This window comes from Phyllobates terribilis, unplaced genomic scaffold (genome assembly GCF_046119375.1).
Source record: "Phyllobates terribilis strain yellow unplaced genomic scaffold, ASM4611937v1 Scaffold_3__8_contigs__length_932513732, whole genome shotgun sequence".
Lineage (NCBI taxonomy): Eukaryota > Metazoa > Chordata > Amphibia > Anura > Dendrobatidae > Phyllobates > Phyllobates terribilis.
This window is the reverse complement of record NW_027362763.1, coordinates 141,899,714-141,912,433: the sequence shown is the minus strand read 5'-3', so window position 1 is coordinate 141,912,433 and position 12,720 is coordinate 141,899,714. Positions and strand designations below refer to the sequence as shown.

Below are 12,720 nucleotides of genomic sequence, written 5' to 3'. Positions count from 1 at the left end.
CTGGCGATCAGGAGCCCGGGACCTTCTAATGTGACCTCATCATATTTTTGGGGTAATAATTTATGTACTCCCGAATGCTTTTTCAACCCTTTCACGACCAATGACGTATACTTACGTCATTGGCCATGTCCCTGCCTTAACCCGCATCTTTCCCAGCACATGACTGCTGAGTTAATCAGCCATCAAGTGCCTCTAACAGCTGTGGCTCTTAAGTTAAATGTAGCTGTCAATCACTGACAGCAATATTTAACACGCGCCGGCTGGAAGTGCGTCCCATTGGAGCGCCTATCGGTTGTCATGACAGCCGGGGGTCTGCAGAAGACCCCTGTGCCTATCATGATCCTCCTGTGAACGCCAGCCCATGGCCACTGCTGAAGCCCTGCTATGTATAGCGAAAGCGATCGGTCGACCGCAGCTTCAAGTCCCCTAATGGGACTATTAAATAAAATGGAAAAAAAAACCCACAATAGTTCAATTCACCCCTCTTTTTGCCCCATTAAAAATAAAACAATTTAAAAAAAATACATATATTTGGTATCGCTGCATTCATAAAATGTCTGATCCATCAAAATATAAAGTAAATTAATCCAATCAGTAAAGCGGTGTAACAAGAAAAAAAAAAAAAAAACGCCAGAAATGTTTTTTCTCTATCGCTTCATTGGGGGACACAGGACCATGGGTGTATGCTGCTGTCGCTAGGAGGTTGACACTAGGCAGAAAAAGAAAAATAGCTCCTCCTCTGCAGTATGCACCCTCCTACAGGCATCAAGCTCACCAGTTTAAGCTTAGTGTCTGTAGGAGGTAGACTGGATCCTATCAGATGCAACCCTGTTGTGTTTTATTAATGTTTGTTTTTTCTCTTTCAGATACAGCTCTTCAGGCTAACAAGGAACACTGCGTACCCTGTTAACCCACAAGCGACCGAGAGAGCAATGTGGCTACCCCCACATCGCCCACTCTCGGACCCGCTGGGCAGGACTTATCCCCTAAATTAAACACCTAGACAAAATATCACATGAGGGGCCTAATAAATAGAGACAACCAGCAGACCCACAGCCCCCCTAAAAAATAACTTTTATTAATAATCTCTAAAAAGGACCTAAAAGTCCATAGACAAACAACAATAATACTCTAAATGATAGGACATATAGAATCAGGTAATACACCGACCGGGAGGGAATACAAATTAAAGCTGTCCCTGTTATGTCCCTAAATCCTGTCCCTACCTGACAGCGGAGGTTGGCACCCTAATTTGTACTTCGTGGCGCCCCCGCTCAACGTCGGTATCCCTAATGTCCCTACAAGGACCCTTGTCTTAAATTAAAAAAAAACACAATAGTGAGAAAGGGTAGAAAAAGTGAACGTATAAGTACAGAAGCCGATAATAAGTCAATGATTATAGATGGCCAAATTCATTTGGTCGGGTAAACATAAATGCTCTAGGGTAGAGGAGCACAGTGCTTGTTTTTCCATAGCCAAATCAAATCAAATAGCAGCCAGAGCAGTCAAATATGAACACATGCTCCACTTTGATAATCCAGCTATATACCTCAAAGGGGGCTCCAAAAACAGAATCCCACCCAGGTAAATGTCTCCCCATACATCAAATGGGATTTAAGTATTGGTATTTGAAAAAGCATAATATCTATATCAGAGTATCGGGTCCAAACTCTATCTGTCATAGATGTACATAATAGTAGACAGAAAGAAAGACACTTATCATTATTAGTCCCTATACCTTTTCAAATAACTAGAAAGTAGTAATCAGAATATAAATATCCATTAGTAAGTAAACAATAGCACTTAGCCTTGATGGTCCCTAGTCCCAAAAGTCAAATAATAGATTATCGAAAGAGAGACACTCATCATTGTTAGTCCCTATTCAAAAGACTAGAAAATGGCAATCAGAATATACATTTTCATTAATAAATAAACAGTAACACTAAACCTAAATGGTCCCCAATTCCAGCAGGTCAGAAAGTAGATATCATTAATAAGTAAAAAAATGACACTTATCCTTAGTAGTCTACTTAGGGACTACTAAGGATAAGTGTCTACTTAGGGACTACTAAGGATAAGTGTCATTTTTTTACTTATTAATGATATCTACTTTCTGACCTGCTGGAATTGGGGACCATTTAGGTTTAGTGTTACTGTTTATTTATTAATGAAAATGTATATTCTGATTGCCATTTTCTAGTCTTTTGAATAGGGACTAACAATGATGAGTGTCTCTCTTTCGATAATCTATTATTTGACTTTTGGGACTAGGGACCATCAAGGCTAAGTGCTATTGTTTACTTACTAATGGATATTTATATTCTGATTACTACTTTCTAGTTATTTGAAAAGGTATAGGGACTAATAATGATAAGTGTCTTTCTTTCTGTCTACTATTATGTACATCTATGACAGATAGAGTTTGGACCCGATACTCTGATATAGATATTATGCTTTTTCAAATACCAATACTTAAATCCCATTTGATGTATGGGGAGACATTTACCTGGGTGGGATTCTGTTTTTGGAGCCCCCTTTGAGGTATATAGCTGGATTATCAAAGTGGAGCATGTGTTCATATTTGACTGCTCTGGCTGCTATTTGATTTGATTTGGCTATGGAAAAACAAGCACTGTGCTCCTCTACCCTAGAGCATTTATGTTTACCCGACCAAATGAATTTGGCCATCTATAATCATTGACTTATTATCGGCTTCTGTACTTATACGTTCACTTTTTCTACCCTTTCTCACTATTGTGTTTTTTTTTAATTTAAGACAAGGGTCCTTGTAGGGACATTAGGGATACCGACGTTGAGCGGGGGCGCCACGAAGTACAAATTAGGGTGCCAACCTCCGCTGTCAGGTAGGGACAGGATTTAGGGACATAACAGGGACAGCTTTAATTTGTATTCCCTCCCGGTCGGTGTATTACCTGATTCTATATGTCCTATCATTTAGAGTATTCTTGTTGTTTGTCTATGGACTTTTAGGTCCTTTTTAGAGATTATTAATAAAAGTTATTTTTTAGGGGGGCTGTGGGTCTGCTGGTTGTCTCCAGGACTTATCCCCTGTCACCTTAGGGTGTCTCAGGGCGATCTCGGTGGCCAGTCCTAGCCTGTTTCCCACCCCAGCCCCCTCCTTGGAGCGTCCTGGGAGGGAGACGGTGGTCCCTGCAGGTGACCTTCCCCCCCAGTTGTCTGGGGTTGACACCGTCTCCTGCACTGTCCAGGAGGAAAAGCCAGGATCCCCTCCTATCCAGGAAGGCATCCTGAGACCATCCTCAGGAGGTGAAGGAACGGACGATTACCGGACTCACTACTGCCTTTCCAGCTGCAGGTACCAGCCCCCCCGGTCCCCCCCCCCCCCCAACACTGCACTTAACAGCGCTTCCCTGGGCCACTTCCTCCTCCTTTTCCCTTACGCGCGGCAAATCTGCCGCACTTTTTCTCTGACGGGGGGCGTGTCCTGTGGACGGTCCTACTCCGACGCCCATACGCCCCCTCCTATCTGACCAATCAGGACCGAGGGGCATAGTGACGCTTCCGTCACGCCCTCGTGCCTTTCCGCGGACCTATCATCGGGGGGCCTCTCAAGCCCGCCCCCCTTCCCATCTTCCTATCGGAGCCTCGCGCGCTCCATCATCAACGAGCGTCCTCTGCACCGGCGCCATCGCTCTGCCGCACGCAGCTCCCTATTCCTACGGCACCTACTGTGACCAGCTCCAATTTCACTTTCGGAGCCTTCAGGGGGACACGGGACCGCTTCTCTGCAGAATCGGGTAGGCTCTGTCCTGACACAAGCCCCCCATCCCTCCCTGCTCACAGATCTCCCCTCTGCAGTATCCCTGGTCAGGCACATATGCCCAAACCCAGGGAGCCCTCAGTCCGTCCCTCTCACATTGTCACATACTACGCCTGTGCTCTTTGCAGTACTAAGTGGCCCGCGGGTCTCACTACGGCCTTCTGCTCGACCTGCAAACCTCCCGCCATGCTGGCACCCCAAGACCCCCCTGCCGCTCAGGACGTGGTAACCCCCTCCCCTCCGGAGTGGGCTGTTGCTATGTCACAGTCTGTCTCTGACCTCACCAAGGTTTCTCAATCTCTGGTGCAGGTCTTAGAACACTTGTCAGAACGTTTGCCTATGTTATCCACGGCCACCAGTGCTCCGAACGTCTCCACAGACGATTCGCAGGCACCCCTGCCCCCTCCTCACAGGGGCAGACTGACGGCACGTTCTCAGAAACGGATCCACGCAAGCTCATCCTCCAGCTCTCCAGACTCCAAGATGCTCCCTGCGTCTCACACCTCTTCCCCGGAGGTCGCCCCGGGATCTAACTCTGCTTCAGATTCAGACTCTGGTTCTGACTCTGACCAGCATTCCAAGGTCCAGGACATGATAGACAGCCTTATAACGGCTGTCAATCAGACTCTGCATGTTACAGAAGACGAGAGCCCGTCCCGGGACTACTCAGTTTCCTTCAAAAATATTAAGCGTCCCGCAAGCACTTTTTCTAACCATACAGAATTTGACAGCGTTTTTCAAAAGCAGTGGGAGCATCCAGAAAAGCGCTTTACAGGAAAGAAACAGTTAAACGTCCTATACCCTTTTAACAACGACCATGTCAGCAAATGGACGGAGTCACCATCTGTGGATCCCCACGTCTCTCGCCTTTCCGCCAAGACGGTACTGTCTCTTCCGGATGGTTCCTCCCTTAAGGATACCACGGATAGACAAGTTGAGGCCCCCTCTAAGTCAGCCTTTGAAGCTGCGGGCACCTCTCTTTGCCCTTCCTTCGCCTCAACTTGGGTATCAAAAGCGGTGTCCGCATGGGCCAAACAGCTCAGACAGGGCATCCTAGCAGGGGCCTCCCCGGACGATCAGGCCGACTTAGCTGATCAAATCGGCCACGCCGGGAAATATCTGCTTACGGCGTCCCTCGACTCTGCTGCATGCTCAGCCCGGGTTTCCAGTAATCTCGTTGCCTTACGTAGAATTCTTTGGCTCAAAGCCTGGAACGCCGACCCGGCTTCCAAAAGATCTCTAACTAATCTTCCTTTTCAAGGTTCCAGGCTGTTTGGCTCCAAGCTAGACCAGATCATCTCTGATGCTACTGAGGGTAAGGAGACGCCCCCTTCAGTTCCGGTCCTTTCGTCAGTTCGCTCAACTGAACCCCTCCTCTCAACAGTTCCGTACTCCAGCACAGCGGGACAGTCGTAAACCCTCCTTTAGGCCCACACCTAACTGGCGCCCAAAGAGTCGCTCCTCCAAGTCCTCTGGATCACAATCACGATCCAACAGGTTTTCTTCAACATGACGGATCACTCCCACCTGGGACTTCTCCCAGGGTGGGCGGCCGTCTCCTTCTGTTCACAGATTCTTGGCTCCCGGTAATAGAGGATGCCTGGGTCAAAGAAATTGTGACTTCCGGCTACAAAATAGAGTTCGATTCCAGCCCACAATCACGTTTTCTCAGGTCCCGCCCCCCACAACCATCTCTGCTTCCCGGTTTCCTCCAAGCCATCACTTCTCTTCTACGCTCAGGAGTCATAGTCCCGGTTCCCGTTCAGGAAAGGTTTTCCGGTTTTTACTCAAATCTCTTCGTCGTCCCAAAAAAGGACGCCTCACTACGTCCGATTCTGGACCTCAAACAGCTAAACCGACATGTACGCATCCGACAGTTCAGGATGGAGTCCCTCAGGTCGGTAATCGCCTCGGGGCCGGGGAATATCTATGTTCAGTGAACATTCAGGATGCGTACCTTCACATCCCAATCTGCGCGTCACATCAGAGGTTCCTTCGCTTTTTCTTCAGGAGCGCACATTACCAGTTTACTGCCCTCCCCTTCGGCCTTGCCACAGCCCCGAGGGTTTTCACGAAGGTGATGGCTACAGTGATGGCCCTTCTTCGAACAAGGGGAATTGTAATCATCTCCTACCTCGACGACCTGTTAATCAAAGGCCCCACGTTCAGGGACTGTCTCCACAGTCTCCAGATCACCTTGAACATTCTCTCCCGGTTAGGCTGGCTGATCAACACGGACAAATCCTCCCTGGTCCCATCCCAACGCTTAACCTTCCTAGGGATGCAGTTCGACACGACCCGTGCTCGGGTCCTCCTTCCAAGGGAAAAGATGAACTCCCTACGGCAAGGAATCCACATCCTCTCCGACCCAGGTCCACACTCCCTTCGCCTATGCATGAGTGTCCTGGGAAAGATGGTAGCACCCATGGAGGCAGTTCCTTTTGCCCAGTTCCATACCCGGTCCCTTCAGCTAGCCCTTCTCTCAGCTTGGGACAAGAATCCGTCATCTCTAGATCGACACATCAAGTTGCCTCGCCAAGTAAGAGGGTCGCTAACCTGGTGGTCCCGCCCTTCTTCCTTCAGACCCGGGAGGTCATTCCTTCCGCTTCGCTGGCAGGTGGTCACGACCTATGCCAGTCTCATCGGTTGGGGGGCAGTCTTTCTGCAGCACACGGTCCAAGGCCGGTGGAGCCCCCACGAAGTCTCTCTCCCCATCAAGATTCAGGAGATGAGGGCGATTTACCTGGCGTTGCGTCACTGGCAGAAGATCCTGGCAGGGTCCCCAGTCTGTGTACAATCGGACAATGCCACGGCTGTGGCATACATAAACCATCAGGGAGGAACGCGCAGCAAGCCCGTCCTAAAAGAGGTGGCAAGAGTGCTACTTTGGGCCGAGAAGATGGTCCCGGCAATCTCAGCAGTCCACATCCCAGGGGTCGACAACTGGGCGGCCGACTTTCTCAGTCGGCAGGGCCTCGCCTCAGGAGAATGGTCTCTCCATCCCAAGGTGTTTCACCAAATCTGCTTGCGGTGGGGCACGCCAGACGTCGACCTCATGGCGTCCCGGTTAAACCACAAGGTTACGGCCTTTGTAGCTCGGTCCCGCGATCCGCTAGCAATCGCTCAGGACGCGCTAGTCATATCATGGTCACAGTTCCAACTGCCCTATCTCTTTCCACCTCTACCTTTTGATCCCTCGAGTCATCAAGAACGTCAAGACAGAAGGAGTACCAGTTCTTCTAGTGGCCCCAGATTGGCCCAGACGAGTCTGGTATGCAGATCTGGTAAATATGCTTGTCGACTCCCCCTGGAGACTACCAGACCGTCCGGACCTCCTCTCTCAGGGTCCTATTCTTCATCAGAATTCTCGTTCTCTGAATTTAATGGTATGGCCGTTGAGGTCGCGGTGTTGAAGACGGCGGGCTTTACTGACAATGTCATTCAAACCCTAATTAACGCCAGAAAACCCGCTACCTCACACATATACCACAGAACTTGGAGAGCCTTTTTTCGTCACTGCGAACAGGATCAGCTATCTCCTATGTCCTTTTCTTTGCCAGTCATTTTGGCCTTTCTTCAGTCTGGCCTAGAGGCGGGACTATCTCTCAGTACTCTCAAGGGCCAAGTTTCGGCCTTGTCCATTCTATTCCAACGTAACTTAGCTAGCTGTCCTCAGGTCAGGACCTTTCTACAAGGGGTGGCCCACCTGGCGCCCCCCTATCGCCCTCCAGTGGAACCATGGGACCTTAATATGGTCCTAAGCGTCCTACAACAGCCTCCGTTTGAACCCATTCATGACATTCCAACCTCTCTTCTTTCCTGGAAGGTGGCTTTTCTGGTGGCTGTTACCGCTATTAGAAGGGTCGCAGAACTCGCAGCCCTCTCTTGTCGGTCACCTTTTCTGGTATTCCATCAAGACAAAGTAGTGCTCAGGCTGGTGCCTTCTTTTTTTCCAAAGGTGGTTTCTGCTTTTCACAATAATGAGGACATCGTTTTGCCTTCCTTTTGCCCTGCTCCAGTGCACCCACGGGAGAAGTCCCTGCACAAACTGGACCTGGTCAGAGCTCTACGTGTGTACCTTTCCAGAACGGCCTCCCTTCGGCGCTCTGATGCCCTTTTTGTCATCCCTGATGACGATCGACCATCTTGGAGGCACATCATATCTCGGGCAAATCTCCCCCTCCCGGAGTAAGGGCTCACTCCACAAGGGTGGTGGGGGCCTCTTGGGCGGTCCGCCATCAGGCTTCGGCCTCTCAAATCTGCAAGGCCGCAACATGGTCTTCTCTTCACACCTTTTCAAGGTTTTACAAGGTCCAGACTTATTCTTCGGCCGACGCCAGTCTTGGACGGAAGGTCCTGCAGGCGGCAGTTGCCGAGATCTGACCTAGTCTTTGACTATCTTCTGTTCTCCCACCCAAGGGACTGCTTTGGGACGTCCCATGGTCCTGTGTCCCCCAATGAAGCGATAGAGAAAGAGGGATTTTTGGTACTCACCGTAAAATCTCTTTCTTGGAGCCTTCATTGGGGGACACAGCACCCTCCCTGTGTTTGGACATATGTCCTGTTGGCCCTGTTGAGCATCTAATTTAGTTTTTCACGGTTGTGCCCCATTGGGCATTACATAGTTGGTTATTTTGTACTTCTCCTACTGCTCTAGCCACTAACTGGTGAGCTTGGTGCCTGTAGGAGGGTGTATACTGCGGAGGAGGAGCTTTATTTCTTTTTTTGCCTAGTGTCAGCCTCCTAGTGACAGCAGCATACACCCATGGTCCTGTGTCCCCCAATGAAGGCTCCAAGAAAGAGATTTTACGGTGAGTGCCAAAAATCCCTCTTTTGGCTGCAGCAAAATTGCTATACAAGGCGATCAAAACATCAGATCTACTTCAAAATGGTATCAATAAAATGTCTATGCGGCATGCAAAAAATAAGCCCTCATCCAGCCCCAGATCCCAAAAAATGAGAACGCTTCAGGTCTCAGAAAATGGTGACAAACTCAAAAATGTTTTTTCATATAAATTTCTGAAATATTTTTCACCACTTAAATAAAAAAGAAATCATACATGTTTGGTATCTGCTTACTCGTACTGACCTGGAGAATCATATTACCAGGTCATTTTTACCATATAATGAACATGGTGTAAAAGAAAAAAAAAAAAAAACTGTTGCTCAATTGCACTTTTTTTTTTTTTGCAATTTCACTGCACTTGGATTTTTGTTTCCGTTTTCCAGTATACTATGTGGTATAATCGTGTCATTCAAAGTACAACTCGTCCTGCAAAAAAACAAACAATTATACGGCTATACTGACGGGAAAATAAAAAAGTTATGACAAACCAGTTTGTCAGTGCCAACCTTATCTTTACAGTCTGCCTTTCCACCATCAGATTGTGCCCCTTGATAGTAATTTTCAATTTTACTGGGTTATAAAATGGTCAGGTACTTTGCAGATGTATAATGCTGGTTCCTGCATCTCGGCCGGTTCTGTAGTAGTTGTCAGAAGCTATTGTGGTGTGTTCCCTGAGCTGGAGTGACGAATATAATGGCATAATTATACTCTGTGGAAAGCTGGGTCTCGGCCCCCAGGGACCATTGTGATCATAGATTGATCTCCTAATCTGTGAAATGTCCGACTTCGAATAATTAAATTGCAGCTTTTTTTTTCCAAACACCGACATCGCTTGTAACATACTTTTGTTTCTTTTCCTCTTGCCCTCAGTAACATCTCTGCAGATGACATGCTCTACACAGAGACAGACTTAGAAGAAAGCATGGACAAAATTGAGACCATCAACTTCCATGAAGTGAAAGAAGTAGCAGGAATCAAGTTTTGGTGTTACCATGCTGGACATGTCTTGGGAGCTGCCATGTTTATGATCGAGATCGCAGGTGTCAAAGTGCGTACCCGTTGTCTTAAACATTTAATGCTTAATCCCATGTAGTAAAAGGGACTCTGACAGCACAGAATGACTGTACAAACCAAGCACAGGCGCTCAGTGCACTGTGGCATGGCCAAACACTAAGTGCATCTTATCAACTCCTTGTCTTCCATCTATCTCTGCTCCTCTCTGGCTCTATAATCCAGAGCTGTCAATCAAATAAGAGGTGGGGGTGGAGATAGATGGAAAACAAGTAGGTGAGAAGGTGCAGTTAAATGTTTCTCCCTGCCTTGATGTAGCGAGCACCTGTGCTTGGTTTGAGAAGTCCTTCTCCTTTTAAAGGAGTCTTGTACTTACTAATATGAAAATCTGCTAGAATAATTTGCCGACCCAAATTCTTATTCCTTATGTTGTGGTGTTGACCTCTGCTCCAATGAACATGTTATAGAACAGGCACTTTTTCTGGGGCTACGGCACAGTATAAAGGTGGGTGCTATATAGCCCCTCTACAAGTCCTGATCTCTGCGCGCGAACAGGATCTTGATGGTTTATGCAATGCAAAATCCAAGCACAAGTCTTCTTTCAGCAATACTGGTGGTGTTTGTGACCCTACAATTCTTTGTTTTACAGTTGCTGTACACTGGTGATTTCTCCAGACAGGAGGACAGACATCTCATGGCGGCAGAAATTCCAAACATTAAGCCAGATATTCTTATTATTGTAAGTTTCATTTCTATGACAATATAACAAACCGGGAAATTCAATATTCAGGTTAGGTTTAATGACAAACAAAGACTGATCTATAGAGACCCTTATAGTGGCCTTATGCCTAGGATTTGTCTCTGCTGCTTGAATATTGAGGTACAGATTCATTTCTGTTGATTTTGAGGGCGTAAATCCCATCTGGTCCGGGTGAACTACCATAGTGACCACTGTACTCGTGACCATATTTTCATGTCTGACGTCGGCAGAGAAATACTTCTATAAGAATCTGCTAACTCCTTGTCTTTACCTTCTTTTGGCAAAACCACAATTGCCTCGTACATAGATTTGGGTAACTCCTCGGACTCACATGCTTCATTTATCATATCTGAATAATGTTGCTTTAGTTCTCCCTCAAACAGTTTAAAGATTTCTATTGGATGGCCGTCCGATCCTGGCGCTTTATCGTTTGTCACTTTTCCCAACGCCTGTTGGATTTCCTCTGTGATTGGTCTTCCCACCTTGAGTAACAAGGACTGGGAAATTCTAGAAAGACCAATCTCGAATAAGTACTCTCCCCTGAGAGTAATCCACCCTAGAAGAGTAAAGGCTCATATACAATCCATATAGGATTTGCAAGATTTTAGAATTTTGAGTAGACACCTTACCCTCCTTGTCTTTTTAACTGGGTGCATTTATATATCTCGTTGTGACTGAGGTTGTTGGCCAAACTTGCAATCAGTAGTTTCCCCCTCCTCATAGAACTGTTTTAAGAACATGCATTCATTGTCCGCCTGCTCCAATGTATGCTCTTAATCTTTGTTGAGCCCCCTTCCATCAAGGCCTATTATCTAAACTATTCTCGTTCAGTCATCCTAACCTTATTCTCTATTTCCTCCCCCTTTTTACTTGAGTTAAGAGACCCCCTATAGTGAGACCCTTTCCCAAAGCATAACATAGACCTGTGCTTACGCATTGGTGAATTGCATATACTTCCTCATTCTGCGTTTATCAGCAGTTTTGCTCCCTTGTATGGGTCAAAGTTTGCCGATTGTGGCCTAAAGCCCAAGTTTTTTCCTCTCTATCATCCCTTTAAGATGTAAATAGCCCAGCCTGTATTCTGCTGACTGTATCGCAGGGGAATTATAACATTGCTGTGAGATTCTAGTCCCTGCTTGCATCTGATTGTAAACACATACATGAGGGAATTGCTATATATCCTGTTTTCTACTATACGCAGTTAGTTTCACCAAGAAGGTTCGGTGAATCTACACTTTATCCTGTACGACTGGTTTAGAGAAATGGGCTAGGCAGCGTCTCGAATAAAATATTAACACGTTGGAAACTATGATGCCGTTGTGATTTTTTGCCTTGGTCGTGTCTACACTTTAAAACCTTTGTTTTTGCTCTCCATCTTCTATAGGAGTCTACATACGGAACGCACATACACGAGAAGCGGGAGGAAAGAGAAGCCCGGTTCTGTAACACCGTGCATGACATTGTGAACCGAGGAGGACGGGGGCTCATCCCGGTGTTTGCTCTTGGACGAGCGCAAGAACTTCTGTTAATCTTGGGTAAAAAAAAATCTTCACAAAATAATATTGATTCACTCCCAGCCTGTATACTGGTGCAATGGAAGTTCTTTGCCCCCTTTTGCAAATTCAATTTATTAACAAAATTTACAAACTTTCTGCTGTTTGTTCTCGTGTCATTGGTTTATTGCAACCTAAATAGATCAACACAAGTGGTTTCTCCAAATTCAGCACAAAATGACACTTATAAAAGTTAGTCTGTCACACACCAAGCATGTAAGGGACTTGGCCCCTATAAAAATTATACCAGCAGGATACAGTTTGGTGACTGAGAAATCGACTTTTATTTCACATGTAAGTGGGAGATCTTCGGTGCACACTCGGCGTGGCCCTTTTCATTGCCTCACTTTGCACTGATCCTTATTGATGGTTCTCGCTTTCTGACAGCGCTTCATGGAACCAAACTGCAGACCCTGAAGGAGCCGGGTGGCACTCACACTGGATGAGCATAGATGCTGCGCATAGTGTGGGTGCTGACCCGTTCTCTTACCTGGTGTCACGGGTATTTCAAATGTGACAGACAGTAACCCCACAGTTGTTTGCAGGAGATCTCTTTGTTTGGAATTACAGACACTTTCTTAGATCTGTCTCACTCTAGGACCCAGCAGCTACATTCCTCTTGCTAATTAACACCCTGGCCTGGTTGTATAAATACCTTCACTTTGCAATAGGGAGGTGCCGGTGATATTCACATGACTCCTTGTGAAGGCTTGGAGCAAGTGCAGTTCTTACTTCCTCTCTGGTGCTA

At 46.8% G+C, this 12,720-nt stretch overlaps 1 protein-coding gene across 1 annotated transcript in view; it reads left to right on the top strand.

Moving 5' to 3' along the window:
* Positions 1 to 12,720, top strand: part of CPSF3 (cleavage and polyadenylation specific factor 3) — a 37,575-nt gene that overhangs the window by 5,796 nt on the left and 19,059 nt on the right. Inside the window, exons 5-7 of the mRNA XM_073674175.1 lie at positions 9,519 to 9,696; positions 10,309 to 10,398; positions 11,804 to 11,954. Coding sequence (XP_073530276.1) covers positions 9,519 to 9,696; positions 10,309 to 10,398; positions 11,804 to 11,954 — 419 coding nt within the window. The remainder of the gene's footprint in view (positions 1 to 9,518; positions 9,697 to 10,308; positions 10,399 to 11,803; positions 11,955 to 12,720) is intronic.